Here is a 21,433-nt window from a genome sequence, read left to right as displayed (position 1 = left end):
GGACTAGGATGCCCTCCGGGGACTCATGATATTACATAATGGAATCTAATAATCTGGTTCAAGTTGCGTTTTGTAAGAAAGTGATTTGAATGACTGAATTTTTGTATGACCCATTTTGCTGTGAGTATTCTGAAATTTAATTGACTTTAAAAAAATGCTGGATGCAGCCATGATTTCTAGAGACATCCAGAAACAATTCAAAAAAATTGTTTTTTCCTCTTTTGATTTTTTTTATGTCTTGTTATAAATGAGAAACTTTTAATCCCGAAAACTGTATGAGTATGGGCGAGGTAGATAAATATGGTTATGTTAATGATTCTCATGCTTGAGGCTTCTAACCATGGTTCTTATATTGAGTTTAAACTGTTAAAAAACCTTAAAATCATACTAGAAGGGACTTCCAATCATAATGGAGTTATCAATTATAGTAAACTTCTAATCTACCACAAGTTTTGTTTGACAAGTAAGTGAATTACAGCTGTCAAGTCTTCACATGACAAAGCATTTGCTCAAATGAAATCCCCGGAAATCCATTTGGACCCCTGTTATCTGACATCACCCACAAGATGGCACAACTACAACAGCCCCCCCAAAAAAAACCAATGATGTGACCTGGCATGACCTGAAGAAACTGATTCACAGACTCCAAAGCTCACTCTCTACAGAAAAACGGAATTCCGGTGGCTGACCTTCCCCATCCAGACAGACATGCAGCATTTCATCCCCTGTCATTTCATCCATGGTCATCTGCTTTGGACTGACACTTCTAACGAACTTACTGGTACACCCCTTGGATGCTTTACACAACTTTACAGCAGCTTCCCTTTACGCTGCTGGGTTTCTCAAAGACTGCATCAGTCCATGGACTTTGCAGCCAGAACCTTGGGACTCTATAGGCCACGGCCCCTTGCCTGCAGGCCCTGCCCCTAGAGATAGGAAACCCCCCTCCTTACTAGGTCATGCCCACAGAGGCAAGAAACACCCTTTGAGGCATGAAACGCCCCCAGAGGCAAGAGATGCCCACAGAGGCAGGAAACGCCCTTTGAGACAATAGATGCCCCAGAAGCAAGAAACATCCTTTCGCCTGCTAGTCCTTGCCATTTGAATCAGGAAATACCCCCCTTCAGGCTTCCGCTTGGCATCACACTGGTCTTGCTGCTCTCTTACTTGTTCCTCTATGTCTTGTGCCAGTTCTTTTGAAAATGCCTGTACGATATAGGTTTCTGTTCACCTCACACACATGATACTGTAGCCATTAGGTAAAAAGAAAGGGGGAAATGTTGGTCTGCTTCTAAATTCTGCTTCTAAGACCCCTTCAGTTGCATTGCTTAATCACTGAGGTCTATTTACATAATCACTTTGTTACCTGGGAACCGCCCTGCCTTCAGGGCATTGGTTTAATCGCATTGGTTTGAACTCTCTTTTGGCTCCACCACCTCTCCTAGTCACACCTTGGTCTCCACCACTAGTTTGCATTCTTTTTTGACTCCACCCTCTCTATGTCACATCCTGTTTCCACTCTACTTGGCGAGTATAAATACAGCTGCTCTTCTGCTATAACACACAGTGGAATTGCCTTCCAAGTCTGAGAGTCCCAGAGTCTCTCTCCTGCAAAGCTAGCCCAGCAATAAAGATTGAACTGCCTTACTAGCTCAGCCATGGGTCCCTGGTCATCTCTCTTCCACCCGCGAAGCTAGCCCGGTACCCCACCTGCGAAAGTCGATTCACAAGAGGTGAAGCAGGTCTGCAGGTGTCTATCTTTCTCTCCTCCTCTCTGTCTTCTCCTCTCTCCATTTTTCTCTGTCCTATCCAACAACAACAACAGTTATGACAACAATAACAACTACAATAAGCACAACAACAAGGGCAATAAAATAGGAAAAATAGCCTCCAGGAGCAGTGGATTTGTAGTGCAGGCATACTGAGTCCCAGCATTAACCCTGGAGGCAGAAAAAAAAAAAAGAAATATGCAGAATAAAACTGAACCATTATGTTTTACCATACACAAAAGTAAATTCCAAATGGATCAAGAACATGATGTTAGAACATAAACCATAAAGTATTTAGAGGACAACATTAACAGAACTCTTTTTGACTAAGTTTAAGAGATATTTTCAATGACTCAAAAACCAAATTAAAAAGTTTCTGCACAGCAAAAGGAACCAGAACCAAAACAGAGAGGCAGCTTACAGAATGGGAGATCTTTGTATACCAAATGCCAGATAAAAGGTTAATATCCAGGAGTCAGGCAGTAGTGCAGCAGGTTAAGTGCATATGGCACAAAGCCCAAGGACTGGTGTTAAGGATCCTGGTTAGAGTCCCTGGCTCCCCACCTGCAGGTGAGTTGCTTCACAGGTGGTGAAGCAGGTCTGAAGGTGTTTATCTTTCTCTCCCCCTCTCTGTCTTCTTCTCCTCTCTCCATTTCTCTCTCTCCTATCCAACAATGACAATGACGACATCAGCAACAACAACAACAACAATAATAACTACAGCAATAAAACAACAAGGGCAACAAAAGGGAATAAATAAATAAAATATAAAAAACAAACTATTTTTAAAAAAGGTTAATAACCAAAATATATAAAGAACTCACCAAACTTAGCAACAAAACAAACAAAAATACACTACCCAAAAGTGAAGAGAGGCTATGAACAGATTATTCACCAAAGAGGAGTACCAAAGAGTCAACAGATATATGAAAAATTAATCACTGATGATCAGAGAAATGCAAATGAAGGCAGCAATGAGATACCACTTCACTCCTGTGAGGATGTCATACATCAGAAAGGATGATAACAAATGTTGGAGGGGCTGAGGGTGGGTACTAAGGAACCCTTCCACACTGCTGGTGGGAATGTAAATTGGTCTCTCCATAGGGGTGGAGAGCAGTCTGGAGAACTCTTAAAAGGCTAGCAATAGATCTACCCTATAGCCTGGAAATTCCTCTCCTAGGGATACATCCTAATGTGCCAAATCTGTGTATACTCATGCTCATAGCAACACAATTTGTAATAGCCCAAATTTGGAAGCAACATAAGTGTTCAACAACAGGTGAATGGCTGAGAAAATTGTGATATTTATAGTGGAATACTAATCTAAGAATAAGGAACTCAGCTTCTTTTCTTCATCATGGTTCGAATTTGAAGAAAGCATGTTAAGTGAGATTAAACAGAAAGAAAAGGATGGATATGGGATAATCTCACTCATAGGCAGAAATTAAGGAACAAAGAAAGGGAAAACTCAAGGTAAAACTTGGACTAGACTTGGTTTACTGCACCAAAATAAAGGACTCTTGGGAGGGAGGACAAGAAGTGAAGTGCTATCTCATTGTTGTCTAGTTTTTTTTGGGGGGGTTTGGTGTTTTAGGGTCCTGGTGTATGTTGGCAGAAAAGGACCTAGGCTGGAGGTGAGAGTGTTTTGCAGACATCTGTTATGGTAAGATTAGAATTTTTACTCATGTGCCAACAACTGCACTGTAAGCCATTAGCCCCCAACTAAAAATGATAATTTGAATTTATGAAAAAATAGATTTTTTTGAAAAAGTAGCACAATATTGGACTTTATTTTTTCTTTATTGGGGGGATTAATGGCTTATAGTTGAAAGTAAAATACAATAGTTTGTAAATGTGTAACATTTCTCAGTTTTCCACAGAAAAATTCAACCCCCACTAGGTCCTCCTCTGCCATCATGTTCCAGGACCTGAACCCCCATCCCCAATCCTAGAGTCTTTTACTTTGGTGCAATACACCAGCTCTAATAGACATCTAAGTTCTGCTTTGTGTTATCCCTTCTGTTCTTTTTTCTCAGCTTCTGTCTATGAGTGGGATCACCCCATGTTCATCCTTCTCTTTCTGGCTTATCTCACTTCCCATAATTCCTTCAAGTTCTATCCAAGATGAGGTGAAGAAGGTCAATTCACAATTTTTTTTTTCCCTCCAGGGTTATTGCTGGGCTCGGTGGCTGCACCATGAATCCACTGCTCCTGGAGGCCATCTTTTCCCCCTTTTGTTGCCCCTGTTGTTGTAGCCTCGTTGTGGTTATTATTATTGCCATTGTTGATGTTGTTCGTTGTTGGATAGGACAGAGAGAAATGGATAGAGGAGGGGAAGACAGAGAGGGGGAGAGAAAGACACTTGCAGACCTGCTTCACCGCCTGTGAAGCGACTCCCCTGCAGGTGGGGAGCTGGGGGCTTGAACCAGGATCCTTACGCTGGTCCCTGCTCTTTGCACCACATGACAGTAAATATAATAGTTTGTACATGCATAACATTTCTTAGTTTTCCACATCTTATAGCCATTTTAATGAGATGACATATTTAAAATGGAAACTATTATGACTGGAATATTTAAAATGTTCTAATGGCATTACTACAAAAATATTTTTCCAGGGCCCAGTGGTGGCACACCTGGCTAAGCACATACTTTATAGTGCACAATGACCCAGGTTTAAGCCTTTGGTCCCTGCAGGGAGAAGCTTTGCTAGTGGTAAAGCAGGGCTGCAGGTGTCTCCTTGTCTCTGTCCCTCTCCCCTCTCAACTTCTCTCTGTCTTTACCCAATAATAAATAAATGAAAATAATTTGTAAATTCCTACTATATAGTTCAAAATACGAAAAACTCACTTCCCAAATTAAATATTCTACTTGAGCTGTAAGAATCCAGATAAAGTGAACTGGGGAGATGATTATGCAAAAGACTTTCATTACTGAGTTTCTGAGGTTCCAGGTTCAATCTTCAGAACCACCATAAACCAGAGCTGAGTAGTGTCTGGCCAGTCCCTCTCCCTCTCCCTCTCCCCCTCCTCTAATTCTCTTACTCTGTAACTCTTTCATTAAAATAAATGAATAAAGTTGGGGGTCGGGCGGTAGCTCAGTGGGTTAAGCGCACATGGCGCTAAGTGCAAGGACCAGCGTAAAGATCCCAGTCTGAGCCTCCGGCCCCTCACCTGTGGGGGGGGGTCACTTCACTAGCGGTGAAGCAGGTCTGCAGGTGTTTATCTTACACTCCCCCTTTCTGTCTTCCCCTCCTCTCCATTTCTCTGTCCTATTCAACAACAATGACATCAATAACAAGAACACTAATAATAACCACAACAACGATGCAACAAGGGCAACAAAAGGGAAAAAATGAAAAAAAATGAATAAAGTAATTTTACAGAGATGATATGGCTCTGGATTACAAGTCTAAATCACTGTGTGTTTTTAAAAAATAATCCAGGTGAGGCAACTAGGGCAGTTGCTGAATGCAGGACTAGCATGCCTGTAGCCTCTGATTCTCTTTCCTGTGCTTCATATACTGATGTGATGCACTGGTATCTCTCTTTCTCAGGTTAAACTCTCTCATATATAAAATAAATCTTAAGAAGGGGAAAAGCATACAGATGAGTTAATCTCAGACACAAACATGATCCCTTTCCAATTTGTCTCCTCTTCCACCGCCCCTCTCCAACTCCAATGAATCAATCCCATTGGCCCCCCCATTCTTGCCAAACCTCCTTATATAATATTTGTGTATTTCATTCTTCCTTATTTCCTCAAACTCATGACTGGAGACTCAGCCATCCCTGCTTTCAGACAGTCCTGGCCTCCTCAGGGAGCTGACTCTCCTGTACTTCAGCAGGTTGGTTTGCCTCTTGGTACACTGCTCATTACATCTGAGTTCATTATTTACATGCTTGACTCTCCCAGTGGGGAATGCTATAGAGAGACTCTTTAATCATACATTCAGAACCAAACCAGATATGCCTTTTAACACCCACCTCAGAACAATGAAAATGATCCTGCATGCAAAGAGGTCACTTGGGCACCCATAGTAAATGGTCAATAAAAATAATGATAATGGTGATTAGCCGTAGTAGTTGTATTCATAGTCACAGTATGAGGTGAAGAAGTAGATTAAGTATCATAATTATCTATACAAATGTCATTTTGATCTACAATATTATAGGTTGGGACTCCAGGGCTATGGAATCTCAAAGATTGCTTACTATGACAAGAGGAAATACTGTCTCCAGAATCTTTCTTTGGGGTCCATATGAAGAAGAGGATTTTAAACCTATAAGGTTTTGCTTTTCCTGTCAGAGCTGCTTGTGGGATCGAAATATTAAAATAAACTATATTTCCTTGTTTCTTTGCCAAGAGATAGTAAATCCAGAAAGATACTGTATTATGTGTCTCATTGCTTATTATTTAGAACACTCTCCCACTCAGGATAGGCCCTTTTCCACCATCATTCACCAGGACCCCAAGGCACTTTCAGATCCTCCCTGTCTCCCTCCCTCCTCCCTCCCCAGAGTCCTTTAGTTGATGCAACACACCAAAACCAATCCAAGTTTTACCCTATGCTTCCCTTTTCTGTTCTTGTTCCTTAATTTCTGCCCATGCGTGAGATCATCCCATATTTATCCTTCCCTTTCTGACTTATCTCCAGTGCACATTATTCACCATTTATATATAGAAATTTCTGTTTATGTTTGACACTTTGTGGAAGTGCTCTTTTGATTATATATATATATATATATATATATATATGTGTGTGTGTGTGTGTGTGTGTGTGTGTGTGTGTGTGTGTGTGTGTGTATATTCAAACAACAAAATAGGTTATATATGTTTCATTATATCTAAATAGGAAAGCTTACTGACACTTTAACATAATTCTTTAAAAACGACTGCCTGTAGTTCTTTTTTAAAAAATATTTATTCATTCCCTTTCGTTGCCCTTGTTGTTTTATTGTTGTAGTTATTATTGTTGGATAGGACAGAGAGAAATGGAGAGAGGAGGGGAAGACAGAGAGGGGGAGAGAAAGAGAGACACCTACAGACCTGCTTCACAGCCTCTGAAGCGACTCCCCTGCAGGTGAGGAGCCAGGGACTTGAACCAAGATCCTTACTCTGGTCCCTGTGCTTTGTGCCACCTGCGCTTAATCGGCTGTGCTACCGCCAGACTCCCCCATAGTTCTATAAAGACCACTGTCCCCTAGGATTTTGGCATTCATTTTTGGTTTTATGCTTCAGCATGTTTTGAATAGCAATGTTCAAAGAGAGCAAGTGCCTAATTTAGACAGGGATTCTGATGCATGTTTTGCTCTGTCAGACCTTGAATACATAATAGTTTCCTAGTTGATAGTTCTCCCTGTGCACCAGCTACAGAATACTTTGAATCTAAAAAGGAAGGACAATGCAAACAAGAATATACAGCCTAGGGGAACTTGAGTTATTTGCTAATCTTTTCCTATGAGAATCTTCTATATCTAGAGAGAAGAGTACAATGCAAAAGATGTAAAATTAAGCTTGTGAATATGACAGATAACAGTAAGGATTATGAAATTCCAGCATATGCTTTAAATAAAAATTCATTTAATTAACTGTTAGATCAAGCTCTGATTTCTGCTTAAAGTCAAGATGTCTATTCAATAGTTCCTACAAAGCAAAATAACTTTCACACAATAAACTTTATTATAAGTAATCTTTGTAGATATTATGAAGTATGATCCCTCATGTCAGTTATATCTTTTGGCACCAGCTGTTTTATGCTTACCTTTCTTCTCCAAACTTATCCCCTGCCTTTTTCCTTACCCTTGAAGCTCTGCTTACATGTTCTTCAGAGCATAATTAATAGACTTTCTGTCTCCAGACCTTTAGGCTCAATACCCCCTAAGTCTAAAACATTCTGCTTTCTCTCTCTTACCATTTGTTTCTCATATTACATATACTTTCTGTATACCAGCTTCCCCAAGGGACCTTCTCAACCCACCAAGACTCCTAAGATACTCATCTCTTATCACATGTGCAGTTATCACGTTGTATTAAATAGATGACTTCTTTTCTGGGAAGTTAGTGACCTTATTTACTTGTTTTACTTCATATAAACACTCCCCCCAGAAGATTTATAAATATTTATGAGTTGACAAATGAATAAATTTATCTGTGATGAATACAGTAAGATATGTTTTTAAAAGTCAAAGTGGAAACCCAGATGAGAATATAATTTATTCTACCCAGAGTGTGATGAAAGGGTTTCAAGGAAAGAGACGTGAGATGACCTTGGATCTAAACCCTGAAAGATAGGTAGAAGGGCACTCATGAGAGAGATGAGGAAAGGAGGGGAATGTCATACAACAAAAAACTTTATATGAACAAATTCAAAGGTTTGCAGGGTAGATAAATTCTAGATGAACCCTACTTATTGGGGTGTAAACTTAGAGATTAGTACTGCCAAGCCTTCCTACCAACCCCTTCCCCTTTAACAGGCTTGTTGTAAGTATGCATCTATATAAGTGCTGCATTATTTTACACTTTATAGGAAATATTCCTAATATTTAGCTTTTAACATTAAATCTAAAAAGAAATTCATGGGCAAAAGGTAGATAGTATAATGGTTATGCAAAGAGACACTCATGCCTGAGGGTCCAAAGTCCCAGGTTCAATCCCCTGCACCACCATAAGCCAGAGTTGAGTAGTGCTCTGGTTAAAAAAAGAAGAAGGAGAAGGAGAAGAAGAAGAAATTCATCAGGAGTAATATTTTTGGCTATGCTTACATATTAAAAACTTAAAGTGTTGATTTAAAATAATTTATAACAATAAAATGGAGAGGACAATTTGGGAAAATTATAAAAGTCTGGCACCTTACAATCCTATTGACCTAGGATTTGCCAAGCCGATTCTTAGCATTTCAGGGGAAAATAATTGTAATAATTGTAATAGATATTGAATGGTAAGCCAAATTACCCCATAACAAAAAAATGTGATAAATCACATTTATCTCATATTGGGAAATAAGAACTCTAAGGAATAAATATAGGCGGTGTTTAGATGAGGTGAAACAAACAACAAAAGAACTGTAAGTTTAGATTAGCTAAAACAGCAGTATGCTCTCATTTTAAATTACTATTTCAAAGTAATGAAACATCTTTTGATATATAAATAATAGTCTATGAAGTGAAAACATGTCTCCTCAGCTCACCTAGTATCAGTTGAAGTTAATTCATTCATTTTAAACAATAGCTACATCTGACTCAAAACTACCATTTTTGGAATAAAAAAAAAATAGAAGACGAACTTAGATTAATGAACTGGTCAACATTTCCAAATAATAATTATGGAGAAACATTGAAGCACTTGACTTTATACATATGAACTCTAACAGTATTATATTGCTGGTACCTTTCAAATCATAATTCAGAGCAATAACCTTATTGGAAATTCCAAGATTAGTAATGACTTTATTCAGTTTATTGCTTGAGGCAGAACCAGCTACAAAGCCAGCACTTCTGGGAATACTGATGCTGTCAGTGGCAGTCCCATTTCCCCAAAAGAATTAGCTTGAATTCCCTTAGACTGACCAGAGATCACTGTTCTTTTCTTGACTTAAAAAAAAACAAAAAGAAAAAAAAGCAGCAGTAATAGGTCTGTTTCTTCTTAGCCTTAAAGTTTAAGTTGACTTTTAGTGATTTGGTACTAGATAAATAATAACTGTGACAATGATTGTGACCTGCCAGTAATTAAGTTTGGGAATCTTGGACAGTTCTTACTCAAAAATATACAGTTAAGATATTTGACCTATGAAGGCCAGGCAGTAGTGCACCGGGTTAAGCACACATAGTACAGAGCACGAGGATCCTGGTTCAGATGCCCAGCTCCCCACTTGCAGGGTCTCTTCACAAGAGGTGAAGCATGTCTGCAGGTGTTGATATTTCTCTCTCCCTCTTTATCTTCCCCTCTTCTCTCAATTTCTCTCTGTCCTATCAAAAAATAAAAAATAAAAAAATTGACACAAGAGCAGTGGATTTGTAGTACAGGCACCAAGCCCCAACAATAACCCTGAAGGAATAATAATAATAATTATTATTATTTTTTAAAAAGAAATTTGACCTGTAAACAACTATTCTGACTTCTTATTTCAGACTCCTGAATCACCATACTCTACCATTCTGTTTTGTAAGCCCCCAGGTGATATTTTCATGTCTTTGCCATTTCTTTTGTTAGCCTACCCACAACCAAAGTTGAATCCTGTTCTTTCTATAAGAAAGTATTGTTATAGCTAAGAGACTTTGGATACAGACATATATTTGTTGAAGCTTTACAATTTAGCCCTGTATAACTTTTTTCAAATTTATTGACTTCTTTTATCCTATTATCCTCAGTTTTCTTATCTACAGATTATAAAAGTAGGACCAGATGGTGGCACATCTGCTTAAGTGCACACAGTATAGTGCACAAGGACCCTGGCTCAAGCCCCTGGTCCCCACCTGCAGGGGGAAAACTTCATGAGTGGTGAAGTAAAGCTGCATGAATCAGTGTCTTTAGCTGTCTCTCTCTCTCTCCCCTTCCCCTCTCAATTTCTCTTTATCTCTCAGATAATAAATAAATAAAAATTTAAAAGGAAATATTAAAAAAAAAGAAATTATAAAAGCAGTTATCTAAAAGAGTGAACTGGGATAGCTCATGAGTTAGTATACTATAGTACAGAGTTAGAACCTAACAAGAGGGGCCAGGTGGTGGCACGCCTGTTTAAACTCGCACATTATAGTGTACAAAGACCCGGGTTCAAGCCCCTGGTCCCCACCTGTAGGAGGAAAGCTTCACAGATGGTGAAGCAGAGCTGTAGGTGTGTCTCTGTCTCTCTCCTGCTCTCTATCTCCTCCTTTCTTCTCAATTTCTCTCAGTCCCTATGCAATAATAAATAAAACAAAAAAAATAAAAAAGAACCTAACAAGATAGGCAGTTTTCATGCTGCCCCTTTTGTCTCTTTCAGTCTGCTCCAAGCTACTGCCACAACACTTACCAACTAGATCATTCACTGATCTGAACAATTTGTTTTCTTTTAATAGTTTTATTCCCCCAGGCTGGAAGCTGCTTAAGAGTAAGGACAATGCTTATACTTTCCAACATGTATGAAAAGTTACCAATAGGACTTAATAAGTGATAACCATATTTTCTTGGGCAAATATTGGGTTGTCGTAAAAATCATGATCTATTTTTTTCTGTTTTTCTATGCAAAAATGAATCACAACTTTTTTCTAGTCCCTGGCTGTGTTTCTGACAAAGAGGTTTTGGTATTTTAGAATGAGACAGTCAGCAGGAAATTTGGGCATTCAAATATTAGTATTTCCAGGATTTTTTTCCACCAAGATCATAAGCTAAGATTGGTAGCACAGATTCTGTAAACCCTGTTGAATTAATTCACTGCAATTTTAATAGCTAAGAATGGTCTCAGAAGTCTCCCATCCATACACTTCAATAATTTGGCAAGATTTGCAAAACAAGTATGAAGGGAAGCTCCAGCATCTAGCTTAGGGTGGAATATGGTAGAAAGTTACATAACAGTTGGAGACAGGTCTTCCCTATCCCCTGACATATCCCTACTCCCTAACCTTTTTCTGCCCCCCTCCTGTAAGAATAAACACCTGAGAGCATAGTCCCAATGCTCAAGGGGAAGATGGCAGAAAGCCCAGGTTCCCAGCATGGTCCTCAAAGCTGAATAACAAGAGTCTTGCAAGAGTAGCAGCTGCTGGGACATATGGGTGACAGTAGGAGTTTCCCTCAGTTCTGAACCAAAGTACTATCATGGGCATAACATCTAATTTTCTCAAAGTTTGTATGGGAAATGTTATCTAATGTGGTCTTTTTCTTTCATTTCTTCTTTTGTGCTATTGACTATTTTTTATTAGTGATTTAAGAGTTTACAAGATCATAACATTACAGGAGTATAGTCTCATTGACTTTAATGATTTAATAGTCACATTTTTATTTACTTATTTTTATTTTTTAATTTCTTTATTGGGGATTAATGTTCTACATTCAACAGTAAATGCAATAGTTTGTATATACATAACATTTATCAGTTTTCCAAATAATAATACAACCCCCACTAGGTCCTCCGCCATCCTGTTCCAGGACCTGTACTCTCCTGCCCACCCACCCCAGAGTCTTTTACTTTTGTGCAATACACCAACTCCAGTTTAGGTTCTACTTATGTTTTGTCTTCTGATCTTGTTTTTCAACTTCTGCCTGAGAGTGAGATCATCCCATATTCATCCTTCTATTTCTGACTTATTTCACTTAACATGATTTTTTCAAGCTCTATCCAAGATCAGCTGAAAAATGGTGAAGTCACCATTTTTAATAGCTGAGTAGTATCCCACTGTGTATATATACCACTACTTGCTCAGCCACTCATCTGTTGTTGGATACCTAGGTTGCTTCCAGGTTTTGGCTATTACAAATTGTGCTGCTGTGAACATAGGTATACACAGATCTTTTTGGATGGGTGTGTTGGGTTTCTTAGGATATATCCGCAGAAGAGGAATTGCAGAGTCATAGGGTAGGTTCATTTCTAGCCTTCTGAGAGTTCTCCAGACTGTTCTCCACAGATGTTGGACCAATTGATATTCTCACCAGCAATGCAGAAAGGTTCCTTTGTCTCCACAACCTCTCCAGCATTTGTTGCTGCTACATTTTCTGATGTATGACATTCTCACAGGAGTGCAGTGGTATCTCATTGTTGTCTTTATTTGCACTTCTCTGACAATCAAAGACTTGGAGCATTTTTTTAATGTGTTTCTCGGCCTTTTGGCCCTTTGGATCTCTTCTGTGGTGAATATCCTATCCATGTCCTCTCCCCGTTTTGGATGTAGTCATTTGTTTTCGTGTTGTTGATTTTGGCAAGCAAAAATATATTTTTTATATATTTTGGTTATTAAACTCTTGTCTGATGTATGACATGCAAAGATTTCCTCCCACTCTGTGAGGGTTCTCTTTGTTTGAGTAGTGGTTTCTTTTGTTGTGCAGAAACTTATTAATTTGATGTAGTCCCATAGGTTTATACTTGCCTTAGTCTTCTTTGTAATTGGATTCATTTCATTGAAGATTTCTTTAAAATTTATGCAGAAAAGAGTTCTGCTAATATTTTCCTCTAAGTATCTGACCTTCTTTTTCCTTTGAAGTATTGAAATTTTTTTTTTTTTTTGTCGTCACTAGAGCTTTACCACTCCAGGTCAACTTTTTCAGATAGAGAGAAGGAGAGCGACACCACAGCCCTAAAGTTTCCTCCAGTGTCTTCGTACTTCCATGTGATATACCAGGAGTGTAAACCTGGGTTGAATGTATGGCAAAGCAGACACCGTCTTAGGTGAGCTATCTCACCCAACTCCAGCATTTATAAATTTGTAAGTTAAGACACATCCTCTGTGCTGTTGTTCTGACAGGGCCTTCACTGCCCTTTATCTTGGCATAAGTAGTCTTCTATCTGGTTGCCTGACCTCCATTTGCCCAGCATTATTCCACTACAGTAATTGTGCCAAAACACAATTACTTACCTACACATTCAGCGTTTTGAATCAGCTAGTTTAGAGGACACTTATCAGATAGAAGGTGATGATAATGATGATGAACGGGTAGATAGATAGATAGAAATGGAAAACTTGGCTTTGTTTGCCTTGAAACTCTGACTTCTTTTTAAAATTTCAACATTCTGTACCTAGTACACCATATAAAGGAAACTCCAACAACATTGATTGACTGTGGAAATCAGCGCATGGCCCAATTAACCTAGCAGTCAATTTATCATTAATACGCACAGCCCACAGTTTATCCATAGTACAATTCTAGGGCCTCATGTAGCATGTTCTTCTAAAGTTGGGATGGTCTGTGTAGCAACCACAAGTTATAACACTACCTTTCACAAATACTGAGTGCCTCACATGTCCCAAGTCTTATGACAGGTTCTGAGAAGCAAGCTGCAATTGAGAACTACACATTCCTACCAGATACAACATTTATAACTTCGTGGAGGTGAGCACAGCTAAGTAGTCAGGTCAAATATTAACTTAGAGGGTGATTCCACAAGGAATTTATATAGAATCTGAGATCTGAAAGAGTCATAATAGTTAGACTAAACTGTAGGTGTGACAGAGTATAGGGATGTGGTACAGGGCAAGACTGTGTGAGAAGGCTAGGGAAAAGATGGGGGAAAAATGACATGATCTGGTCCTCCCTGTAGAAAGGTCACTCTAAATCCTTGTGCAAAGTGGACAGAAGACCTTGTAGATAAGACCTCTCAAAAGGAAGCAGCTGAAATTGAAGATGACTAAGAGCACTCAGACCACTTAACCCAGGACTTAAGCATGGAATAAACTACTCTTTCCCTTTTTCAGGGCTTCCAGGGCAGCGACTGAGCACACCTTACCAAGAAGCACCACACAGTAGATGCAGAAACATCATGCTCCTGGATAAGAAGAATAACATGGCAGCACCTGTTTGAAAGGAATTAAAGATCCAACAGACTCCATTTAGAAAGGAACAATGTCCAAGAAAGCACGGAGCAAGGGCGAGAAGCCCGAGTCTCTCATTGTTGCCCTTCAAGCTGCCAATGAAGACCTCAGGACCAAGCTCACCGATATCCAGATAGAGCTACATCAAGAGAAGTCCAAGGTGAGTGAGGCCCACCTCAGGCTGTGACCTTGAAAGCAGTCTGGACCAGCTCAGTGAGCTCTTCTACCAGTGGGCAAAGAGGGCCATGACTACGTCCTCTCGTATGTGGCTACAAGAAATTTAACACAGGACTCATTGAAAGCAAATATGACAGGCTTGAGATACTAATCTATATTTTCTTAAGAAGCCAGATAGAAATTGAGACGGAACTAAAGAGATAGCTTTACCAGGAAGGACACTTACTTTGCCATGTATGCCACCCAGGTTGCATTTCCACATGGGAGTGTTACATTACCAGGGACACTGAAGTGCTATGGTCTACCGGTCTGTCTATATGAAAAAGTTGGCTCGTGATTATTGAAACTGTGCATGCACAAGCAGCCCAGCCTCTGCTCTAAATACAATAATAATAGTAATTGAGATGGCAGCCTCACCACCACCACTTCTCAACATGTAATAGTTGTATGATATTACTCTCTGTAGGTGATTCCCCCAATAGTACACAGAGCTGACTTACAGAAATAGATCATACCATGTCATTCCACTGCTCAAAACCCTCCAGTGAACTTCCTTCCTCTCTCAGCTTCCCTTCCACCACAGAACCTCACTTCAGCTCTGTCTTTGACTCATCCACCCTACTCTCCCACTTGATTACTCCTTCCTGGTGTCTTTGCTAAATCACGAGAGGTGCGTTGATCAATTTAAAGCTTTTGTCTTTCACTTAAAAAAAGTAATATTGCCAACAGGGTTATCTCTACAGCTTGGTGCTGGCACTGTGAATCCACTACTCCCAATAGGAAATCCCCACACCACTCTCCCTTTTTTTTTTTTCTTTTTCCTTTCTATTATTCTTGATAGAGAGGAATTGAGAGGGTAGGGGAGATAGAGAGGGAGAGAGAATGATAGACACGTGCAGATCTGCTTCACCACTCGTGAAGAGCCCCCCTGCAGGTGGGGAACAGCGGATGTGGGGTGGGCAATGAACCCAGGACCGTGCACGTAGTAATAGGTGTGCTTAACTGGGTGCACCATCATCACACCACTCATCTTCTTTAGGTGTCTGCACATGGCCATTCATCTGATGATGGTCTCTAAAACAGGGCATTTTCCTTACCTAGTTATTTCCCATGACATGACTGTACTTGATTCATTTAATAGTGATATCTGTTTTTATCCTTTAATTGTATTGTGGTGATCTCAATGAAAACAGATATTTACCTTTCTTCTGTATTTATAAAGACCAAATAAATATCCAGAACTGAAAAATTCAACATCTCTTCATGAATAGACTAGTGAATGAAAGATGAGTTGCTCCTTGTTTGTTATACTGATGTTTCTTCGTCAGCAGTGTATACTGCAGTGCTATGATCTCTTTCATTATCTTATGTATCTCTGCCTTCTCTGTGTCTATCTGATAAATATTAAATGAGAAAATTTTCATCAAATGCTCTACTGCCTGACACATAGTAAATTCTCAAAAAAAAAAAAAAAAAAAGATCACGTGTAATATTCTTCCTAGCATGCAGTGCAGTTGTTTCTTAGGAAAGTACTTGAGTATCATCTCTTAAATGGATATACTAGCACCTGTCTCACAGGAGCAGTAGAGATATTTAATTTGAATATGGTCAGAAATGCCTTTTGGACCCATTCAGTTAGCTAACTTGGATAGCGCACCTGCTTTGCCATATGCATGACCCAGTTTCTAAACTAACCCCCACCACATTAGAGGACGTTGCAATGCAGGGATATCTCCCCTTCTCCCCGCCCCCCCCACCACCCCAAGTCTCTTTGTCTCCCTCTGTTTCTGACTGAATATTTTCTAGTGGATCAGTGAATCCCTGGTGATAACAAAAAAGGCAGATCATTTGGAGTGACTGAGAAGTGACATAATGAGCAGAGTGCATGATTTGTGCGAATAAGGCCCTGGATTTTGTCTCTGGTGTAGTGCTCTAGCCTTTTTCCCCTCTGTATCCCCACCTCATACATCAAACACATAAATGTTTTTTAAAAATGAAAGGGGATGGGCAGTAGTGCAGTGGATTAAGTACACATGGCACAAAGCACAAGTACCAACCAGCATAAGGATCCTGGTTCGAGCCCCAGGCTCCCCATCTGCTGGGTGTCGCTTCACAAATGGCAAAGCAACTCTGCAAGTGTCTATCTTTCTCTGTCCCTCTCTTTCTTCCCCTCCTCTCTCAATTTCTCTCTGCCCTGTCCAACAACAATGATAGCAATAATAACAATACTAATAACAACAACAATAGTAAACAACAAGGGCAACAAAAAGGGGAAAAAATGAAAGACATTTTAAATGCCTGAATTACAAATAATATTTTTACTACCTCCAACCTGGAGGACACCATGTTAGCATTAAGCTGCCTTACCCAGGTAACTCTTTGTGTAGTAAGAACAACAAGATATAGGTCAGAAGCCGGTGTATTTCCTTATTCATCTTTACAAACTTTTTTTGTAGTTATTATTGTTGTTGTTATTGATGTCATCATTGTTAGATAGGACAGAGAGAAATGAAGAGAGGAGGGGAAGACAGAGAGGGGGAGAGAAAGACAGACATCTGCAGACCTGCTTCACCGCCTGTGAAGTGACTTCCCTGCAGGTGGGAAGCCGGGGGCTCGAACCAGTATCCTTATGCCAGTCCTTGCGCTTTGCACCACCTGCACTTAACCCACTGCACTACCGCCCAACTTTCTCAAACGTTTTTATTATCAATTTAATGTAATTTTATTAGAGATTTACAATAATATGAAATTTTGGGTGTAACTCCACACCACACCCGCCAATGTGCTTCCACTCATCCCCTGATAATCCCCATAGCACTCAAATTGTCTGGCTAGCTCTTTGTTGAAACTAAAACTTAAAAGGGGCTTTGGCTGTGTGTAAAGGATTGACTGCGGGATGCTGGCAATGGGTTTAAGTAATTAAAGGCTTTATTAGGGTGAAACAGGTAAAAGGCAAGTATCTAGGTGCTGCAAGATAAGCAGCTCCAACTAAGGTTAAGCCAAAGAGAAGTCTATTCATAAAAATCACTGAGAAAGTGAGGGTGGAAGCCTAGCTAGGAAAATAGGCAAAAGTCCAATGTCTGCAAACTAAGTTACCCAAGATCACCACGTGAAAAGACCAGAATCAATCTGCAGCCACACCAAATGGTGAATGTCATGGCAGAGCAGGAGCTGCTGCAAGTCAGTGCTTATATACATTCCTTATCAGTCTGCTCTGCCTCAGGCTGATGTCATTCGTATGCTAATTGTCCCAAAGTCCTTTAGGGGTCACAACACCACACCACACCCCCCAATGTTCTGTGCTTCCACTCACCCCCTGATAATCACCATAGCCCTCAAAGGTCTTAAAGGTAGTCTGGCTAGCTCTTTTTACTTTCCTTTCCTTTTTTTTCTGAACATCCATGTGTTTCAGTTTTCTATATTCCACAAATGAGCCAAACCACCCTATAATAGTTGTCTTCTTACGTCCTTATATCACTGTCTAATGACTCCCAGTTCCATCATTATTCTGGTTAATCCACTTATTCTTTCTTGACTGTTAAGTTATTGCTATTAAATTTTTGATTTTTTTTCCTTCCCAAATCTATTTCCCCTCTTTTTGGCGAGCACAAAGCTTAGATTTGTCTGAAATCCCTAGCTAACTATGTCAGCTTTAACTTAGAGTGCACAGAGTTTACTCATAGTAAAGTATTTAAAATAAATTTGGTTTCTCTGAAGCTATAAAAATCATGATGTGATTCAAGCAATAGAAAACAAACAAACAAACAAAAGCACTGACTCACATTTGTCTGGGTGTCAGAAAACCAAGACATTATCTCTCACTTTGAGGATAAATTCAAGTGTCTCTATCAGTTATTTTGTTTCTCCAAGTATATTTGTCAAGTGTCTTTGTGTATTAGAATAACCTGAGGCCACTTATTAAAAATTCAAATCCCTGGATGGCAGTCCAACGACTCTGATAAGCAGAGTAGGGGATGACCAGGACTGGTAATTCCAGCAGGCTGGCCAGTAGTCCTTGTGTTGGTGTGTCTTAGATAAATACTTGACTTTCGTATTCCTGCCAATTCTGACAATCTATGGACATTTCATTGGTTTTACCTTTCCCTGGGGCAACATAGCATTTCTAGGGAAGCAGACTCCTTTAATTGTTGCAAAGACAGGATGACAAATGACAGTATAGGAAAAAGGCCTATCCGTCTAGTTTCTAGTAACCAGAAACTACTGCTGATTTACAGAGAACAAACTGGTGAGATTCCAGAGAGGCAGAGGCCCCAGGGACCTCCACTGCCAATTTTCCACACATTCAAGCCTTAAATTTAAAAGGGGTGTCTTTTGAGCAGACAGGACTGCCAGTTTATGCAAAGCCTGACAGCTGTTACTGGAGTCCTAACCTAACTGCCTCTGTTCTGACAAGACACCAACACCCCTCCCCCTGAATAAAAGCCCTGCTCTTGGCTTTCCTTGTACTGGCTGTCATCCCCCAACCCCCAAAAACTCATTACAGCCCCAGCACAGAGGCTAAAACAAAGCCTCAGCTTCTATCTACAGCCTTCTCCAAAGAGCAAAGGGAATTTCTAGGGCAAACAAGTCATAAAGCAGTTTTATGAAAATAAATATGACTGTGCTTCCCAAGGCCCAGGCTCTAAGGGAAAGAGCATGAACAATGCCCACATGTGATTTAACACTCACAGTTTGCCTCTGAGGCTACAATGATGATAAAAATGATAATTTAGCTACTGGGGAATGGACTAGTTAGAAAGTAGAAACCTCTGGGGCAAGAGGGCATTATTCATTTTTCTAGAAAGACAAATCATACCACTGACATTTACCGACTACAGTGTGTATAGAACAGGGTCTGAAATGCTTTGTGTCTGTAATATAAATAGCTTCATATTATTGAAGGTTTACTATCTGTCAGGCACTGTAATAAGCACATTTCATCCTGACATAATCCTAGCTGTTTCACTTTGCTCCTGAGTGGCCTGCGCAGGTTGTAAAAATCTCTCTGTTTTCACTCTGGCATTTGTCAAACAGGATAATGTAATGTCTGCTATGTAAGGGTGTGTGTTACTTTTAGAGCAGTTATTTTTATATGTAAGAATATTATCATGCAACTGCCTTATCTCATACTCACCACCAGCCTGTAAGCTAAGATTGTTGTTTCCCCCCATTTTCACAGACGAGAAAACTGAGGTTTAGAGTCACATGTTAGAAAATCACAGAGCTAATTCATCAGTTCCCCCTGCTACCTCCTCCAAAATCTAGCCTCTTTGTTTTTTCTTGCATTTTCCAATTTTTATTGAGAGAGAATTGACAGACAATATTTATTTATTCATTGTAACTATACCAAACAGTGATTTGCTGTATGTAGCTATTGCTGAATGATTAACACAGTAAGTTTCATCTATCACCTCATATAGTTATATTTTTTTATTGTGATAAGAACATTTCAGGTCCAATTTCTTCAAATACACAATGTTGTTGAACTATAGCCATCCTGCTATATATTATATAATGAACATGTACCTCTTTTTTCTGCTCCTTTATTTTTTAGTTCATTTTATTTGGGAGGTGGGTACTAATGATTTACAGTGCAGTTGTTGACACACAGAACACAATTTCTCATCTCCCCGTGATAGGTGTGGGCAAAACACTCTCACCCTCAACTTACATCCTTTTGCACCATCATGCACCAGGACCCCCAAATCCCTCTAGCCCCCCATCTTTGCCATCCTTCCCCAGAGTCCATTGCTTTGACAATACACCACCCCCAGTTCAAGTTTGAGTGTGTACCTTATGACCACCTTAATCCTCACTAATCACATTCCACCATGCCTCTAGTAGCTACCAAATCTGCTCTCTGCATCTCTGTGCTCAGATTTTTTTTTTTTTAGTGTAATTATGTGAAATCTTATAGTACTTATCTTTCTTTACCTGAATTATTAGTCCAAGGTCCATCCTCTTTACTACAAATGACAACCTCCCCTTTTCCCCCCATAGTTGGGGCTTCACCATTCTAGGTCAGCTTTTTCAGACTGAAAAAAAGTCAGAAACAGAGAGGGTACCACTGCAGTTTCCAGTGAAAGGAATGGGGACACAGAACTCTGGCCATGGAAATGGTGTGGAATTATAGCCCCGTTATCTTGTGATTTGGTAAAACAGTATTAAATCACTAATAAAAACTTAAAAGTTAAATAATAAATATGAAGATCTGGAAATGTTGGGCTGAGGAAGACTTTTAGAACTTTTCAGTTTTATACAAATTTAAAACATAGAAACAAAATTGGAGGGGAGTGAGAGCCTCCCATATCTCTCTCCCATAGATGTCTGCATGAAACAGAGATATTAGACATAATTGACTTCTAGTCATTAGAAATTATCTAAGAGACTTGCCGGGTACTGATGTAAAGGAACCTGCAAACAAACAGGGCATTTGAGCTAGACTCCAGGAATAACAGCAGAGAGAATAGACTTTTTAGATTTTATTTACATATTATTTGACAGGACAGAGAATTTGAGAGGGAAGGGGAGATATGGAGATAAAGCAGAGACTTGCAGCACTGGTTCACCTCTCATGAAGTTTCACCCCTGCAGGTGGAGACCAGGAACTTGAACCAGGTCCGTGTGCATGGTAGTATATACTCTGAACCTGGTGCACCACCACCTGGCCCCTGAGTTCAATCACTTAACCCAGTTAGCCCCAGTGTGGAAGAGCTAAAAATGGTAATTTCCTTCTTCACAGATGGTGCTAAGTATCTAGCCATGGTGCTGTGCTCCTCAAGGGTATAATTAGAAAACCAGCCAAACATGTTTAATAATCATTTCAGAGCATCTACTCCCAAGCCTCAAATTCATGGATGTGGTATTTTTGCACCGTGTGTGTGTGTGTGTGTGTGTGTGTGTGTGTGTGTGTTAACTGTCACTCTTGGGCCAAATATTTTTATTCAGAGACAGGTAGAAAGAGATATCAGAGCAAAAGATCATCCCC

At 39.7% G+C, this 21,433-nt stretch overlaps 1 protein-coding gene across 3 annotated transcripts in view; it reads left to right on the top strand.

Annotated features, from left to right (window-relative positions):
- JAKMIP2 (janus kinase and microtubule interacting protein 2) overlaps positions 1–21,433 on the top strand; it is a 201,066-nt gene that overhangs the window by 117,133 nt on the left and 62,500 nt on the right. For all 3 annotated transcript variants that reach the window (XM_007516367.3, XM_007516366.3, XM_060180556.1), the window contains exon 2: positions 14,152–14,428. In XM_007516367.3, coding sequence (XP_007516429.1) covers positions 14,300–14,428 — 129 coding nt within the window. In that variant the 5' untranslated portion in view covers positions 14,152–14,299. The remainder of the gene's footprint in view (positions 1–14,151; positions 14,429–21,433) is intronic.

The sequence above is a fragment of the Erinaceus europaeus genome, chromosome 2, assembly GCF_950295315.1.
Source record: "Erinaceus europaeus chromosome 2, mEriEur2.1, whole genome shotgun sequence".
Lineage (NCBI taxonomy): Eukaryota > Metazoa > Chordata > Mammalia > Eulipotyphla > Erinaceidae > Erinaceus > Erinaceus europaeus.
Note: the sequence above shows the minus strand (reverse complement) of the source record. Positions and strands in the feature narration are given on the sequence as shown.